General features: G+C 51.8%; 1 protein-coding gene across 1 annotated transcript; it reads left to right on the top strand.

Moving 5' to 3' along the window:
• Positions 1 to 1907: 1907 nt before the first annotated feature.
• Positions 1908 to 17459, top strand: DAG1 (dystroglycan 1). The gene is made up of 2 exons (XM_054280919.1): positions 1908 to 2344; positions 14769 to 17459. Exons 1-2 carry the CDS (start codon positions 2063 to 2065, stop codon positions 17175 to 17177), a joined length of 2691 nt encoding a protein of 896 aa, XP_054136894.1. The 5' UTR covers positions 1908 to 2062; the 3' UTR covers positions 17178 to 17459.
• Positions 17460 to 17619: the final 160 nt, after the last annotated feature.

Below are 17619 nucleotides of genomic sequence, written 5' to 3' on the forward strand. Positions count from 1 at the left end.
GTCTGTGTTCCTTTGCCTTTGGGAAGAGCCTGGCTTTGCCTTCCGTGTTGTTTCGTCTGGTGTATTCCCCTCCCAGTCAGCTCAGACAGCTGGAAGCACAGGAGCAGCAGGGAGTGGCTTTTTTGTAGCACTGACCTTCTTAGCAGCTATCCTCCCATCTGTCTTGTGGTTCCCAGCAGCGTTATCCTGCCTCTGCTGTCTCCTGTGCCTTTCACTTGAGACAGGTTCTCCACAGAGCAGCGGTCAGATCAGGTATCTGCCTGGTGGATCCTGTAGCCAGAGGTTATTGCATTCAGCTCCTCATTCCTCTACCCACAGCCCTCTGTGCTGTGCCCTGGGCCTGTTACCTTGATATGGGAGGTGTCAGCCCTTCTCTGTGTGGGGTTTATTGTGAAAGGCCCATGGAGGAGTGCAGATGTGCAGATCCTTACACGCTGCCTCTCAGCGTCCCTAGAGCTCAGGCTTTAGGGTAAGCCACCAAACCTTATCTTTCCTGTTATTCCTAGAGCCTGCTGTGGTAGCCTTGGGCTTGGGTGCCTGCATGGGCACACCTCTGCCTGCTTCTGCAGGCCTCTGTGGGCAGCACACCCTGCCTGGCCACAGCACAGCACAGCTGAGCCCTGCCGTGCTGCTCTGGGAGCTCTGCAAGGGCAAGGAGCAGTGGGAATTCCCTTCCCACACAGACTGGCTCCAGGCTCTCTTGGGACAGCCTGATGTGCATCATATGGTGCAGACAGAACAGGCTAAAATAAATCCAACTGGGAGCCAGTGGTTGGAAGCTGTGCTGATTTGCTCTGGGAATTTGGAGCCAGTTCTCTCTCAGCCTGGGAAAAAGGAGTTGGTTCAAGGCATTAGGAAACCCAGTCTTGTGTGCTCCTGGCATTGAACAATGTCTGCTTGGTCTGTGTGCCTGTCCTGCCATCCTGTGTAACCCACCATTCCACTCATCAGTGCAGATCAATTAGCAGGGGCTGTGCTGGCTGCAAGCTGCCATACCAGAGTGGGCAGCACAACTTGCCTGCGGTCCCAAATGGCTCTGTCCTACTCCAGGGATCCATTGGTCTCCTGCAGCAGCCTGTGAAGAGGAACATGGAGGCACAGATCTGTGACTGCCATGGCTGAAGGCAGTCTGGAGGGAGAAGTGGCTGGGGAAGCAAAGGAAACCATGGCCAAAGGAACAGAGAGAAAGGGGATCCAGGGGAGCAGGGAGGTGGTAATGATGGGGATGAAGTGAAAGAACATAACAAAGTGAGGGAGAGCTGGAGATGTGTCTTGGCAGAGTGTGGGCACAGGTGAGCTGTTCAAGCAGGAGAGAGCTGGATGGCAGCATAAACCACTGTGTGTGCATTGCTCACTCCAGTCTGATTTGGGGCAGGCCCCAGGTAAACTCTGAGCACTCTAATACAAAAAGCTAGACCTGAGAGGAGACCTGGCTTGAAAACCAAGCTCATGAGTCAGAGGAGCAGAAGCATCTGTCATGTGTCAAGCCATTAGGATGGCAGCTTTGGACTTCCAAATGTTTCTTGGTATCTTTCCTACTGGGTAACTGGCATTTAAATCCACTGATATTCCAGCCTGGCTGCAGCTCGCCTTGAAAGGTCAACTATTGGTGTTGTGCTCAGTCTCAGCTTTGGTTGTATCTCCCTTGTCTACCTACCTGTGGCTATCTCTGGATGCTGTGCCTCCAGAGCAGCAGGAATATGGCTGTGTGTGTGGAAAAGCAGGAGGATCTTGTTTCTTGGGAGATGCTGTATGTCAGAAGAAGAGCTGAGAGTGCTCTCTGATGGTTGTGGTAACTTGCAGTTAAATCAAAGGCTGAGGCACAGAGAATAACATGGCCAGTAGCCTCTGCCTGTTGCAAGGTCACTGTGAGCTGGCTGGCAGGCTTGGCTATCTGAATCAATGTGTTGATTGGATTTCCTATGTCCAACCAGGTTCCCAGGACTCCTAGGATGAGGCTGCTGTGAAGGACTGGTGGATCCCCTGCCCGTGCTGTGGTGCCTGCAGGTTGCCCGTGATCCCCTTTCCAGCTGGAGCACCGTCACCGAGGCTGCTGGGAAGAATGACTGTTGGATGCCTACTGCAAGCCCCTGTCCTGGGGAGGACTTGGCTCCCTGTGCTGCTGCTGGCAGCCTCTGCTCACTGCCACTGGCCCAGCGAGCCGGCGGAGGTGGTTCGGGACTGGGAGAACCAGCTGGAGGCCTCCATGCACTCGGCGCTGTCGGAGCTGCGCGAGGCCGTGCCGGCCGTGGTGGGCATCCCCGACAGCTCTGCCGTGGTGGGACGCTACTTCAGAGTCTCCATCCCCACGGAGTTAATTGCTTCCAATGGAGAGGTTGTCCAGGTGAGAAACACCACTCCCCAAGGATTGGTTTTGGTTACATTCATGCAGGATGGAGCAGGTGTGTGACCGAGTTCACAGGGGCCTTAGGATGAGGGAAGAGACAAGGATCTGACTCCATGTTTCAGAGGGCTTGATTTATTATATTATGATATATTAAAACTATGCTAAAAGAATAGAAGAAAGGATTACATCAGAAGGCTTGCTAAGAATAGAATAGAAAGAAAAATAACAAATGCTTGAGGCTCAGACTCTCTGTCTGAGCCAGCTCACTGTGATTGGCCATTAATTAGAAACAACCAACATGGGGCAATCAAAGATCCACCTGTTGCATTCCACAGCAGCAGATAATCATTGTTTACATTTTGTTCCTGAGGCCTCTCAGGTTCTCAGGAGGAAAAATCCTAAGGAAAGGATTTTTCATAAAAGATATCTGTGACACGGGTCTCCCACTAACAGGCTGGGTCGTGAGCCTGGCTGGGAAGCAGCCTTACAGTTTTGTAGGACTACAGAAGGATTTTTATAAAAAATTAGTCTCATCTCATTGCAAAGTTTCTCTCTTCTGTAACAGAGAAGACTTCTCAGGGATGACTAATTGAGATTGTTGGCTGTATTTAAACTGTGAGATGCTCTGCCCCTGGAATGATGGGCACATCCATGAGGAGATCCTACCATGGGATCTGGGGAGCCACAGATTCCCTGGGACTGATGCTCAGGCTCAGGCAGTTTGCTTCTCTGTTGTAACAAAACATTGCCAGACAAACAGACCCTGTCCTGCCAGCAGGGCTTTGGGCTGCCTGTGACACTGTCTGTCCTGACCTTGGCCCTCAGTCCCCCGGGAAAGATGGTAGCCTTTCCCCTTGTCTGACTTAAACTCATACAAGGCACTGCAAGGACCTGAAAGCTGAGTTTGGAATCAGTCCTGAGTGTAGAATAGCCCAGAGGAAGGTAGGGACATGGCCAAACACAGGTGTGCTCATTGTTAGTCCTTTCCTGGAAGGGTTTGCTTGGATCACGTGGAATTCAGAAAATTCTCTCCTTAAAAAGTAGAACTGCCTTCCAGTCTCAGGATTTCTTTTCAAAGAGCATTATAAAGCATTATAAAAATACAAGCTTCTGGTGTGTCTTAGAAGATCAGAGGGAGAAGGAGAGCAAGTCAGGAGCAAGTCTGACATCTCAGTTTCTCCTGGAAGGCAGGTTTGGTTTAGCTCTGTGTACAGTCCCACAGTTATCCCAATCCTGATACGTGATCCTGCTGGCTCCAGCAAGGGTGCCAGACCACAATGTGCCAGGGTGGGCAGAAAATCTGAAGAATGCAGCTGTTATGGACAGAGGGTCAGACAGCGGGAGGAGGGCAGCGGGTGAGCCCCTGGCCAGAGGAGTCAGGGAAGGGGCCAGGCTGGTCTTGGTGCCTCTGTGCTGACCCATGGAAAGGTCCCTGCCCAGCCTCACCCACCTGTACAGCACCAGGCTGCCAGAGCCTGTGGTGAGCCCCAGATCTCATGTTACAGAAATGATAACTTTGGGTTGGGATTTTGCATCCAAGTGGCTTGCTCTGGTGTTGTCTAATAGCTGTTTTGATGGCAAGAATAAGTGTCAGTATTTATATAACACCACAGCTTCCTCTGTCATCTTTTCCTGGCACAAAAGTCGTCTGTGATAGCTCAAATAGCTGCAGGAAAATACTGATGGATTATTTCCACCCCACCTGATGGCTTCAAATTCTGCCTCTGCCGTGTAGGTGTGAGGTGTGTTGACCATCACCAACACTCCTGGAGAGCATGGAGGGGCCTGGGCTCAGCAGGACCCAGCAGCTGCTGGTTGTGTGGAGTTCAGCAAACTCTGGGAGCGATTTTCATGCTTATCCCTGGCTTTACCCGAGTGCATGTTGCATCTGTTCACCTTGAAATTGATTTTAAAAGTGCAGCAGCCTCTCACGGAGCTGCTGTCTCTGGAAGGGCTCTCCTTGCAGAGAATGCATGTTGGCTGCTGAGCACAGCTGACCTTTGCTATGGAGATTTGATTCCTGGCTAGTGAGAACTGCGTGGGCAGTTTTGGGTGCTAGGATGCGTTTTTGTTTTACTGGTAAGTTTCTGGGCAGATTGCTCTGGTCTTTTTCTCAGGCTGCCTGGCATTTCTCAGCTGGAGCAGTAAAAGCATAATACTTGTGAATCTTAGTCTCTGGTGTACTTAAACCCTGCTAAGAAAGAATAAGGACTTCTGTGCCTTCTGAGATGGAGCAGGGTTTACAGTGAGATGTGCTTACCTGTATTTTTATCTCTTAAATTTCTAAGAAGTTGTCTGCAATATTTTATTTTTAAAAAATTGCTGACAGTTCCTGTCCCCATACTCCCACTGGAGCCTGGAGAAAGTGTGATTGCTTAATTTCTAGATGATTCCCACTGATTATTTCAAGGATTGTGGTGGGGATCGCCTTGAAGCTCCTTCTCAGATCCTCTCCCTGCTTGTTAGCAGATTCCAGCCAGCTGTAGACAAAATACTTTTATCTGCAAGCTGGGTTGTGGGATGGAAACAACGCCAGGCATGTGCAGCGTGGCGGAGGAGTGCCCCGCAGGCACGCACTCCTGCATAGTCAGGTATGTGCTCCTGGAGCAGCCCCCAGCCTTTCCCTGCCACCCCCAGAGCTGCTGAGCAACAGGTGAGAGTTCTATGGCTAAGGACAAAAGCAACTTTATTTGAACGTGCTCAAGCTGCAGAGAAAAGAAGTAAAAAGCTACCACGTGTCTGAAATTCAGAGTCTGTTTTCATGTTGCTCAGGGCCAGCTGCCTGCAAGGCACTGGGGCTGTGGTAACACCCTTCCCCTGTGCCTTGTGTTCCCAAGCAAGTGCCTTGGTCAGGCAGTATCATGGCCTCTGAAAAGCAGCTGGAGCTTGCAGGTATTCCAGCTGTTGGATTTGGCAGCAGGTCAGTCCAGATGTTGTCCTCTCACTTCCTCACTACAGCAGGGCTTCTGGCTGTAAGACTGCTCTCCTGCTGTCTGGACGTGGCTGGGAATTCAAATTCCTTGCTGTGGCTTCCTAAAAGGCATCTTGCAGCCCTTTCTGTCACATCTGACACCAAAACATTGGTATTTTTACAAGGTTTGGGTTAAAACAGCCAATTTCCCCATATCCTACAGCCCCCTTGCCGTACAGACAGTGTGTGGGTGAGTTGCCACTGGCTCCTGCTGGCTCCTGGCAGATGCTGGCTAGGACAGAGTAAACATGGGCATTAGTGCTGGTACCTTCACCAGTCATCATCTCCTTAACCCCATTTCCATGAGGGCTGTGTGGAGTGTGACCTGTTACCTCTCAGCTGTGTCCTGTCAGAGAACAGATCAGGCTCCGGTCAAAGACCAGTTGGATTTCCTGTTCCTGCCACTTCCATTTGAAGCTGCTCCAGAATTTGGCTGCTCTGATTAAAAATGCAGCTTCTAGCCTAAATTTAGAGATGGCTAGAAATATTTATATGTGCTGCCCTTTAGCCTAAATCAATTCTACCTTCATAATATTTACTTCCCTTATGTATTTATAGGTGACAGGCATATTCCCCATCTTGATTTTATTAGGTTAAACAAGCCAACCTCTTTAGTCTTTCTCATAAAATAAGCTTTCTTTCCTTCCCCTAAGCTTTGCAGCTGTCTTCTGCACCTCCTCCAGCTTGAGTTTATTTTTCTTATGTTTGCATGACCACAATGTTACAAAACATTCCAGATTAAATTTTACCAGAACCTTTTATAAAAGCATCAAACTTCCTTTTCTCTTCTATAAATAACTTTGTTTGATATATCCTACAATCGTTTGCTTTTCCATGTCTGCTTTGCTTTGGTTTGGACATCTTCCTATCAGCTGAAATATCCAGGTCTGTAGTTTTTGCTGCTTCCACTTGCTGAGTCCCAGAAGAGGACAAAAGGTGAGGTGCATGATTTGGTGTGGTGGCTGCTGCCACCACAGACATGGGTCTGCACTCATCCTACCAGCCAGGGTATGCTGTCCCCACAAGGGAAATTGAGCCCTTGCACCACCTAATATCCTAAATACAAATACCTACAACACATAGAGACACTATTAAATAACTTTTTATTTAAAGATGGCTCTATAAAGCATGATGGAAGAAGAGAAACTCCTGGTGTGTTCTGCTTCCCAAGGCACATCCCTGCCAGAGCAAGAGATTTGCTGTGTCTCCCTTGGAGGTCATGCAAAGCTGCTGACCTGCCTTCAGTCCTGAGAGTGTTCATCTGTGGGATGGGTTTGTAGCCAGTGCTGAGGAGCTCAGGTGAGCTCAGGTGAGCATTCCCAGCTGTGTCTTAGCCCCTCATTCTTTTTTGGTTTGAAGTGCATGGTTTCCACAGGGCTTTGTTGGGAAGACAGGTAAAAACACAGAGCAGAGGCCCTGAGAAGCTGTCTCTGTAAGCAAACACAGCTGGTGGGAAAGTGATTAGAGCAGAATTCACTCAGATTAATTGCACAGTGCAGCTGTGGAGCAGGTTTGGAGGTTATCAGAGACTGGATATCCATCTGGGAAAAAGGGAGTCTTGCTTTCATAGAATCACAGAGTTGTTTAGGTTGGAAAATACCTTTTAGATTATCCAGCCCAACCATTAACCCAGCACTGCCAACTCCACCACTAAACTTTCCAGGCAGGAGGCTGAGTTTCCAATGGTTGTTCTATTTGCCATCTGCTGAAGCAGCTTTTATTGAACAGCTTTGCTCTCATCAGATGTCAGGGACCTTGATTTATAAACAGGATCCACAGAGATTGGGTTGCAGGAGTCCTGACATGGGTATCTACTGTCAGGGCTGTGCTGCTCACCTCAATCCTGCTCCAACCCCAAAGCCAAGGGCTGGATGTTGACAGCCAGCCTCAGTGCCAGGACACACTTGCTTTCAGGGAAGAAAACCACAAAATACTGAGTTTTGGTTTTTTTTCCCCTCTTGCAATGATCTTTATTTCAAAGCATTTTAACTGAATGTGAGATTTATTAAAGTGTCATTTCTCAAAGGAAAAAGAGAAGCAAAGATCACTCCCGAGGGGCTGTGTCATCAAGCTGGGTATCTTAAAAGGCTCTCTCTGTCAAGGCATTTGAGCTTCACCTCCTCCCTGGGGTCCCTGGTTTTCTTGGACTAACTGGGAGGTGCAGCAACAGCCGCTATTTACAGGCAGCACACGGGGATAAATGGCAGTGCCTGGAACAGGTCCAGGCAAAGGAAGACTTGGGCAGGGTTTTGCTTGGTTGCCACGCTGCAATCTGAGTGATAAGATGAGCTGATAAGATTCCTGGGGGGAGGCTGAGGGGGCTTATCTTTTTCCTGCAGGGAGTGACCGAGTCAGAGAATTTGGCATTTTCAGTGCACGCTTAGTAACAAACTCTGAATTTGGAGGAGTGGAAAATGTGACTCGATCTAATTATAAACTGGCTTTTCAGACGGGCTGGGAGGTTCCTTGTTTTGTCCCGCTCTTACAGGTTGTTGCTTTGAGCATCCAAGGAGACAGAGGAATGTGACAATAATGAGAATCCTGCGAAGGAGCAGACCTGAGGCTGCAAGATCTGGTCTGCCTTTCCTTGCCATGCTCTTGAAAGCCAGCTTTCCAGCAATCTGCTGATGGGAGGAATAAATTGCCAGGCCTGGTTAGCTGTGCGGTGGCAGCACTAAACCCCCAGCACTTGGCATCCCAGCTCTGTGGTATTTTTGCTTCCCTTTGGCCTTTTGCTTATAAAAAGTGGCGCTGAAAGAAGAGCCCGACCAAACTTTTTTCTTAAAGCTGTTTGAGGCTTTTCCTGCCCCGTGCTTGCCCCCTGGGCAAGGGACAGAGCGGGGTGTGGGCAGCCCGTGCTGACCCCAGCCCTGGCGCGGGCGGGCTGCGCCTGCCCGCTCCAACAATAAGGCCAAACAAATCCTTCCAAGCTGCTTGCATGGGCCGATGAAAGGAGGATTTCTTGGGACACTCAATGTTTTGTAGTGACCTCCCAGTGAAACAGCTGTTGTGTTCCCTTGCCCAGGCAGAGTGGGACGCTGAATGGTGTCCTTATAGCCGGCACAGAGGCGCAGCTGGAAAAGAAGCCGTCATGGCAGGGGTATGCGAGGGTGGCATGAGCTGGGCATAGCTGCTCAGCCTGCACCTTTGCAGGGCCGTTTCACTGATGGTAAAGGAGCTGCTCAGACAAAGCCCAGCTCCTGTGGAGGGCAGGCTGAGCCCACATCCACAAAGGAGGGGGCTGCTTTCTGTGCGTGAGGCTTCACTCGCTCCATGAATGGCTGGAAAATGCAGATTAGCAGGAGACACGTAAACTTCCCATTCAGGTTGTCATGAGCACATAAAAGCAGAGTAGCTACTTTGAGTAGCTTTGCTGCCTGGTCCTTGAGAGGCTGAAGGTTGAACTTGAAGATGAGGGCCAGGACCAGTGATGTGGCCTCTGCAAGCCTTATTCCCCCTTAGCTCAGCTTTCTGGGCTGGGTTTGATTTGTTTTTCTAAAGCAGCAGCTTCAGTGCATGGAGACAAACAGGAGGGGCTTTGCAGGGCTTTGGCTGGGACCAGCCAGAATGTGAGGTTAGCTCAAGCATCCTGACCTACCTGTGCACAAAGGAAGCACCAATTACTGGCTGTTCTTGTGTAGCTTTTGGTCTCTGAGCAGAGGTGGTGAGCTCCTGCTGGTAATGAAGGCTCGGGTCACCGAGGCTGACGTACTTCTGAGAGCCAGTCCAGTCTCCGGGCTGTTTTTAGACTTCCAGGGGCAGAGACATCTGCATGAGATGTCCTGTGCTTGTTTTGTCCATGAGTTCCTGGGTCTTTTGTGCAAGGTACACAGCAGCCCAGAGGAGCAGTGTCTACTGAGGATACCCCAAAGCCCTGGCAGGTAAGGCAGTCTCCTCCACAGGGAAGCATCTGTGTTGCAAGTCCTTCCTGCTCGCTGTGCCAAGCACAACTTTCCTGTCTCCAGCCTGAGCTTTCCCATAGCACAGCAGTGCAGCAGCAGTGCCCAGTGAGCAGAAGGCTCTGAGAGGTGCCCATCCTCCTTGCACCACTGTTTTCTGGGCCTGTGTTTCTAGATATGGTCTTCTGGTGTCCTAGTTTGCAGTTGTGTTGTGTTTGAGAAAAGGAGGTGCCAAGTAAGGTTGGAGGCTCCTTCACAGGACCTCTCCTGGATGCACACAGGCCAACCTCCCTGGCAGGGCTGTTCCTTGGGGCCAACGCCCCACAGCTTCATAGAATCACAGGATATTCACAGTTGCAAGGCACCCACAAGGACCACCAAGTCCAAGCCCTGGCCCAGCACAGAACAACATGAAGAGTTGCCATGTGTCTGAAAGCTTTGTCCAAACACTTGAACTCTGGCAGGCTCTGGCAGCTGTGGGCTGAGGGCTGTCCAGCCCCTGCCTTGCACCATCACATTCCATTCCAGCCTCTGGGACCTGCCTGGGGCTGTGGTTCCTGGACAGCTTGGTGTGCAGGCACAGTGCAGCCTTTGTGCCAGCTGAGGAGAGCACCTGATGGATCCACAGGCAGAGCCTGCCTCCCAAAACAAGGACTGTCCTGTGAGCTGGAGCCTGCAGGCCCCATGCCCATCACTTCTGACTCCTGTGCTCCTTGCAGTGCCCACAGTTCCAGCAGCACTGGGGTGGATCTGAGGCCAATGTCCCTCCCCAGTTTGTGTGGGACAAGGCAATGAGAATCTGCCTGCCTCTGGATCTCATTGGGGCTGAGGCTGCTTGTTGCTTCTGCTGCCAGCACTGCCCATGCTGCAGCATTAGCAGGGGAGTTAAGATAAAGCTTGGGCTTAGGCAAACAGCTTAGGCTTGACTCTTTCTCTGCAGTTATATTTGCATTTGAATTGCATTTGAATTTCCATTTTCCTCCCCTGCCTGCTGGTTAATTGCTTGCAGGAGCCTGAGCCTGCAGACTTGATGTGACTGGCTGGGTCAGTCATTTGGGCTCAGCTCAGCTCAGCTCACCTTCTGGAGGGCCCAGCTGGGATATTCCTCATTGCTGGCCATGTGTGTTGGGGTGACGATGCTGAGGGAGCCTGGCTACAGTAAATTGCCATCAGTAATTGCACCCCAGATAAAACCCTGGCACAGGGTCTGTCTCTCAGCAGCTGCTGGACACAGGGAGGGGAAGGGGCAGTGGGAGATCTGGCAGAGCTGCAGGATGTCCGTGCTGACTCTGCCCAAAAGAAGTCATCGGGGGTTTTAGGACTCATTTGAAAGGAGCTGACTCCCAGCTGCTGCTGCTGCCTGTGTGAAGGTCTGTCAGCACAGACAGGGCAGATCCCACTGGGTACTTCCAGGACTGGGAAGATTTCATAGAGGTGTGCCATAGTGGAGACCTGTGGCAGGATCCTATGGTGCCTGTCTCCTGGCAAAGGGCTCACTGCCTCCTTTTCAGGGGATTCATCAGAAGGAGGAGGACTAAATACCTGGAGGATTAAAGGGCACTCTTGTAAGTAAGAATGCAGTTTTTGACTGAATTCCCTCGAGGCAGCAGTTTTGCTCACTGCTCCTTTGCTTATCTTTGTCTTGTTGGCTACAGGGCTTTAAGATCCAAGTTTAAAAAAACAAGTCAAACTGAGCTATCTTCTTTCATGAGCTGACTGCTCTTGGCTGGCCTAAAAATAACAGGCCATGTCTATCTGAAAGGATTTTGTGACCAAGGTCTTCAAAACCAGCCAGACCACTCACTGTATGTATTTTAAATCACAATCATGGCTTATTTTTTAACGGTCTTCAATACACTGCCAGGCTTGTGTAATCTTTAGCCAATAAGCATTCATTTACAATTATCTCAAATAATGAGAAAACAAAGACAGCCTTTTTTTTTAACTTGGGCAATGGAAGAGTTATTTTGAAACCAGACCCCTTGAGGGAAATGGCAGGGTTTAAGCCTGATACTTATTGCATACATAGAAAAGTGGAAAACTTTTAACATGAAAACTAGAGATCCCAAATCATTAACTATGTGTAGCCTTAACAAATACCCTTTGAAGCAATATTTGAAGGAAACATTACTGGAACAGAGTCCAGGTCTCCCTCCTCACAGTTCACAGCACTGCAAAAACAGCAGTGACATGGACAGGACAGATCCACGCCAAGGCTGGTCAGCATTTGTTTAGGAGCAAGTATTTTTATCCATCATGCTAACAACTTTATTTATCCATTCTAATCTTTCTGGGCTCTTCCTTTGTCACATGAACATGGATGATTTCTGCTATCAGGTCAGAAGCTGTGTTTAAAGCAGTGCAGAGAAATGGCATGCTTATGACTTGTTGCCTTCTCAAAGATTTCCCAGTGGAGACACAGGCTTCATAGGAGTAATCCACATAAATTTGATTTTCTTCATCATCTCATCATCATCTTGCAGAGCCTTTAGAAACAGTCCACATCTCCTCACAGGCTGAATACAGCTGAACTAGCTCAGCTCTTTTTAAATCCAGTTTAAGTGAGTTTATAAATGTTTTGCAACTGTCGCATCCCTGCTAGAACAAGTCATCCCAGTCAGTGATTGCTTGGCCTGTTTTTGTTTTTCAGGAGAGCCTAGTTTTTGGTGTGAATCTGTCTGGCTGCAGTTTCCTTTTCTAGCATGGGCCCTACATGTGAACTGTAGGTTAAAAATGGTTTTCCAAGCAGGAAATGCTCAGACTGGCCTGTGCCTCCCTCACCATCATTTCTGCATGTGGGGTCAGGCACCTTTCTGAAGTGACTTTGGCTGTCAGAAGTAGGAGCAGAGATGTCTGAAGGAAGAATCACCTTGAGGCATGAGACTGGGTAAAATACTGCTGCTTGTAGGTTTTCTCCTCAAGTCATGGCAGTGCCCAGGGAGGAGGCAGCAGCAGAAAACTCCAGCTCTCAGGAAAGCTCTGTGGAGTGTGTGATCCTGTAATTAAGGGCTTTTGCAGAGTGCACAGAAGGGGAAGATTTGTTCCAAATGTAGCCTAAAATTACACACTCAGAGTGAATTTAACCACTCACTATTAAAGTTTTTATTCTTCTTGATTGTGTAAGCCTCAATAATGCTGTGGCTTTGTCCTGGCTCCCTATGTTTCTGTTCCTTATGTGTGCCCAGCCCAGCCCTCCTCCACAGTGGGCAGGTTAGTGGCTAATTTTGGCACAAGAGGATAAAGAGTGGAACCATCCAGCTCCTGCTACTGTAAATGCTTTATTGCACTGAGCATTGTCCTGGCATCTCAGTTTTTAGAGGGTGTGATGAAATCACACTTTTTTAAAGGAATATGGGGGCAGGTCAGTGCTTCTGGCTGGGCAGGAGCAGACCCTGCCTTTGTTCTCTTTTGGAAGAAGAAATGCCAAGGAAGGACAATTCGTTCCTTTGTTCCTGCAGGAGCGAGGCTTGGCTCCCTGTGCCCAGCTCAGGTGAAGGGCTGCCTTTCCTTTGGGATGTCTGGGCTAAAAGCAGCTCCTGTTCTTGCAGTGGAGGAGGAGAGAACACAGCCACAGCCCTGCCAAAACGCCCTGTCCTCTGCCAGACACGTGGGCACACAGCAAGGCCAGGGGAAGGATGCTCACATGTTGGTGCATGGTGGCCTATATGGAGGGACAGGGCCCTTGGGACAGCTTCCTCCAGCTGCTGTAAGCAGGAATCTGAACTCTCTGCTCTGGATGTTGCTGGTGAGGAGTTAACTAAAGCTGTGCTGAGAGCTTTAAACTCTGCTCTATAAGCTGTGCCCAGCGTGTGGCTCATGCTGTGCTCTCCAGCTTGTCCAGGCTGGCTGAAACCCTCTGCAGCTCTTGCACAAAAGCTTTTTTGTGCTGCTCTTGCCAAAAGACTTGTGGGTCCTGCTGGCAGAGCTGTGCACCCAGACCCTTCAGAGTGCTGGAACCCACAGCGTGGGGGTGAGCCCCAGGTGCTGCCTGCATCCTGCCTGCACCCAGCACTCACAGTGTGCCCAGCCCTGCAGCATCAGGCATCCCTCCTTGTCCATCCAGGGGCATTCCCCAGCAGGAATGCAGTGTGCCAGTCCAGCCCTGGCTCTGCACCTGCTGCCGGATGCAGGGATGCTCCTGCCAGGCAGGTTTCCTTGCAAAGCTCCTCTCCCAGCTTTGCATTTCAGTAAATTATGAAATATGTATAAGCTTTACAGAACTGCAGAGAACCAAAGCACCCTTTCAGGAAGAGAGCTAGAGCCTGGCTCTGTGTTGGACTGCAGTGAGCCCAGACCATGGACCAGGCTGCTGAATGTGTCTCGATGAGCCCCAAAGCATCCTGTTTGCTCTGAGTGTCAGGGAGATGTCTCGTGGAGTTCTGGAAAGCCCAGCCAGCGCACTTGCCAAACGCCCCCGGGCCTGGGAGGTGATGAAGCTCGGGTTACTCACTCGGGAGTACCTACAGCCCCGGGAAATGTCACAGCCCACCGAGCTGGCAGCCTCGCCCTTTCCAGCGCACAGCACAGCCCGAGCGGCTCCGCTGTGTAGAGCAGAGGGATGTCAGCTGGGAACTGGGGGGGCTGGGGTTTGCACCCGCCTCAGCTACAACCCAGGGCAGGAGACAGAGTCCCACGGGCTGAAGGAGGTAGTAAAGAGTGTGCTGGAGTCCTGAGGTGCCTGTGTTCTGAGAGAAAGCCTTCCCTTGCAGCTGCAAGTTACTATGTGAAATGCTTCATTTTTTAGCTAGCCTGGGGGTGAAGCCAGGCTGCCATGCTGTCCTGTGTCATGTCTAGCAATTCCTCAGCCCATGTGCCACATCCCTGCCTGGCCATTACACTGGGTCTGCTCCCTTCCTTTATCCTCAGCTGCAGTTCCTCTGGCAGAGCAGGACAACACCAGGTAGCTCTCAGGATTTCCTGCTGCTTGTTGAGAGCTGCTGTGCTCCAGCCAGGCCAGGGACTCAATCATAGTTGGCCAGCTTCCAGCCCCTCTGGGTCATCCTGGCTCTGGGGACAGTGGGACAAGCTGAAAATAAGTGGAAAAAATACATGTTCTGCTGAACTTGATGTGTGTAGGGTGGGCAGGGTGTGATGGGGTTCAGAAAAGGAGCAAGATGGCCAAGCTGGGAGAGGAAGGAGTGGGAAGGGGGCAGTTGTTAGATCAGCTCTGCTGTACAGCATAACTTCACCCTCAGCTTTGTCACTGTCCCCATGACGTAAACTCCCCGTTGCCCTCAGAGAAAATGAACCACTTGTGCTTGGCAGTTGCACAGCAAGTGTTGGAGCACTTGCAGGCCAGGGGGCCTTGTGGGACTTTATGACCTCTTGTGGCTCCTTAAGCCCTTTGGGTCCGGTGCCCCCTGCAGAGCTCATCCTTGCCAACATGTGGAGGAGGAGGCAACGGCTGCCATACTCTGGCCAGGATGTTCCTTCCCCAGTTGTTACACCTCAGATTTTTTTCTTCAGTCCTTGAAATGAAGCGTTACTGCTGATAGAACCTGTCCTCATGCTGTACTTCTGAAAGCCTTTTTTTTATTTGTTTGTTTGGTAGATCTCGGAAGCTGGGAAGGACTCCTTGCCTTCTTGGTTGCACTGGAATGCAGAGAGCAGCTCCCTGGAAGGGCTGCCCCTTGACACAGACAAGGGTGTCCACTACATCTCGGTGACCACTCTGCAGCCCTTCCCCAATGGGAGCTATGTGCCACAGACCACGAACGTCTTCTCCGTGGAGGTCCACCAGGAGGACCACAACGAGCCTCAGTCGGTGCGAGCGGCCGTGCAGGACACGAGTGACACGGCGCCCTTCGTGTGCGGCTCGGAAGAGCCAGTCACCATCCTGACTGTCATTCTGGATGCCGACTTAACAAAAATGACACCAAAGCAGAGGATTGTACTCTTAAACAGAATGAGAAGCTTTTCAGAGGTGGAACTTCACAACATGAAGTTGGTTCCTGTTGTAAATAACAGACTCTTTGACATGTCGGCCTTCATGGCTGGACCAGGAAATGCAAAGAAGGTGGTAGAAAACGGGGCCTTACTCTCATGGAAACTGGGATGTTCCCTGAGCCAAAACAGCGTCCCCAACATCAGCAAGGTGGAGGCTCCAGCTAAGGAAGGAACCATGTCTGCCCGCCTTGGCTACCCTGTTGTTGGCTGGCACATTGCTAACAAGAAACCTCACCTCCCAAAGAGGATGCGGCGGCAGATCAACGCCACCCCCACGCCTCTGACTGCCATCGGGCCGCCCACCACTGCCGCACAAGAGCCACCCACCAGGATTGTCCCCACCCCGACGTCGCCCGCCATTGCGCCTCCCACGGAGACAACAGCACCCCCTGTCCGGGAGCCCATCCCGCTGCCGAGGAAGCCAACGGTCACCATCAGAACCAGAGGCCCCATTGTCCAGACGCCCACGCTGGGGCCAATCCAGCCAACCAGGGTGGCAGAAGGCACGGGCACTGCCACCGTGCCGATTCGCCCCACCATGCCTGGGTACGTAGAGCCCACAGCAGTGATCACACCGCCCTCAACGACCACCAAGAAGCCGAGAGTCTCCACCCTGAAGCCAGCCACCCCGTCCACGACAGATTCCTCCACGGCAGTAACACGAAGGCCCACTCGCAGGCCCAAAACGCCCCGTCCAACAAAGCCCCCCAGCACAACCAGATCGCCCATCTCCAAGCTGACGACGGCCTCTCCGCCGTCCCGCGTGCGCACCACCGCCAGCGGGCTGCCCCGGCCCTGGGAGCCCAACGAGCCACCCAAGCTCACTAACCACATCGACAGGGTCGATGCGTGGGAGGGCACCTATTTCGAGGTTAAGATACCGTCAGATACCTTCTACGACAAGGAGGACACCACCACTGACAAGCTGCAGCTGACCTTGAAGCTGAAGGAGCAGCAGATGATCGAGGAGAATTCATGGGTGCAGTTCAACAGCACCAGCCAGCTCATGTATGGCATGCCAGACCACAACCACATTGGGAAGCACGAGTACTTCATGTATGCCACCGACAAGGGCGGGCTTTTTGCCGTGGATGCCTTTGAAATCCATGTCCACAAGCGCCCACATGGGGACAAGTCTCCGGTGAAGTTCAAGGCCAGGCTGGAAGGGGACCATAATGCAGTGGTAAATGACATCCATAAGAAGATCATGCTGGTGAAGAAGCTGGCTCTGGCATTCGGCGACAGGAACAGCAGCACAATCACAGTGCAGGACATCGCCAAAGGCTCCATCGTAGTGGAGTGGACCAACAACACACTGCCCCTGGAGCCTTGCCCTCGGGAGCAGATCCGGACTTTGAGCAAAAAAATTGCGGACGACTCCGGCAGGCCGAGCCCAGCTTTCTCCAATGTCCTGCAGCCCGAGTTCAAGCCTCTGAATGTGTCTGTGGTTGGTTCCGGCAGCTGCAGGCACATCCAGTTTATCCCCGTGACCAAGGATGGCAGGGTGATCTCAGAGGCCACGCCAACGGTGGCTGCAGGCAAAGACCCCGAGAAGAGCAGCGAGGACGATGTGTACCTGCACACCGTCATCCCTGCCGTGGTGGTGGCCGCCATCCTGCTCGTGGCCGGCATCATCGCCATGATCTGCTACCGCAAGAAGAGGAAAGGCAAGCTGACCATCGAAGACCAGGCCACCTTCATAAAGAAGGGCGTGCCCATCATCTTCGCCGACGAGCTGGACGACTCCAAGCCCCCACCGTCCTCCAGCATGCCCCTCATCCTCCAGGAGGAGAAAGCCCCACTGCCCCCTCCAGAGTACCCCAACCAGAGCATGCCGGAGACCACGCCGCTGAACCAGGACACCATCGGGGAGTACACTCCGCTGCGGGACGAGGACCCCAACGCGCCGCCCTACCAGCCTCCCCCTCCCTTCACCGCCCCCATGGAGGGGAAAGGCTCCCGCCCGAAGAACATGACCCCGTACAGGTCCCCACCGCCCTACGTGCCCCCTTAACAAACAGGAGGCTCTCGGGGGAGAAGGGGCCTCCAGCTCCACACCGGTGCTGTCTGTGGGCCGGCAGCCCCCTCGCCAGCCGGGAACACGAAAGCCCAGCCCGCTCCCCAGCAGGCTCTCCCCGGCTGCGCCCGCCGCACCGCAGCGCTCGCGGGACTCGGGGGGACACTTGTTTTATTTTTGCCTAACAAGCTTTGGTTTTATTTTATTCATAGAAAAAAAAAATTCTCAGCTCCAAGACGCCTTCCCGGCGGCTGGGCTTCGGCCGGGGCCGGGCGGTGGGCAGGGAGGGGGGTCGGGACGGGTCGGGCCGGGTCGGGAGGAGCAGGCAGCACTGGGGTAGCACTCTGGGTCTCCGCTGTTTGCCTTTAACACTAACTGTACTGTTTTTTCTATTCACGTGTGTCTAGCTACAGGACGTAACATGAAAGGTAGCCTAAAA

Source organism: Melozone crissalis, unplaced genomic scaffold, assembly GCF_028551555.1.
Source record: "Melozone crissalis strain CALT ecotype California unplaced genomic scaffold, PUWL_Pcris_2 ptg000029l_1, whole genome shotgun sequence".
Lineage (NCBI taxonomy): Eukaryota > Metazoa > Chordata > Aves > Passeriformes > Passerellidae > Melozone > Melozone crissalis.

What these genes read in the sequence shown, in the direction of transcription:
- DAG1 (XM_054280919.1), top strand. Translation starts at nt 2,063, where the DNA reads ATGACTGTTGGATGCCTACTGCAAGCCCCTGTCCTGGGGAGGACTTGG. An exon ending in CCAATGGAGAGGTTGTCCAG is followed by an intron (nt 2,345 to 14,768) that starts GTGAGAAACACC and finishes TTTGTTTGGTAG; the next exon opens with ATCTCGGAAGCTGGGAAGGA.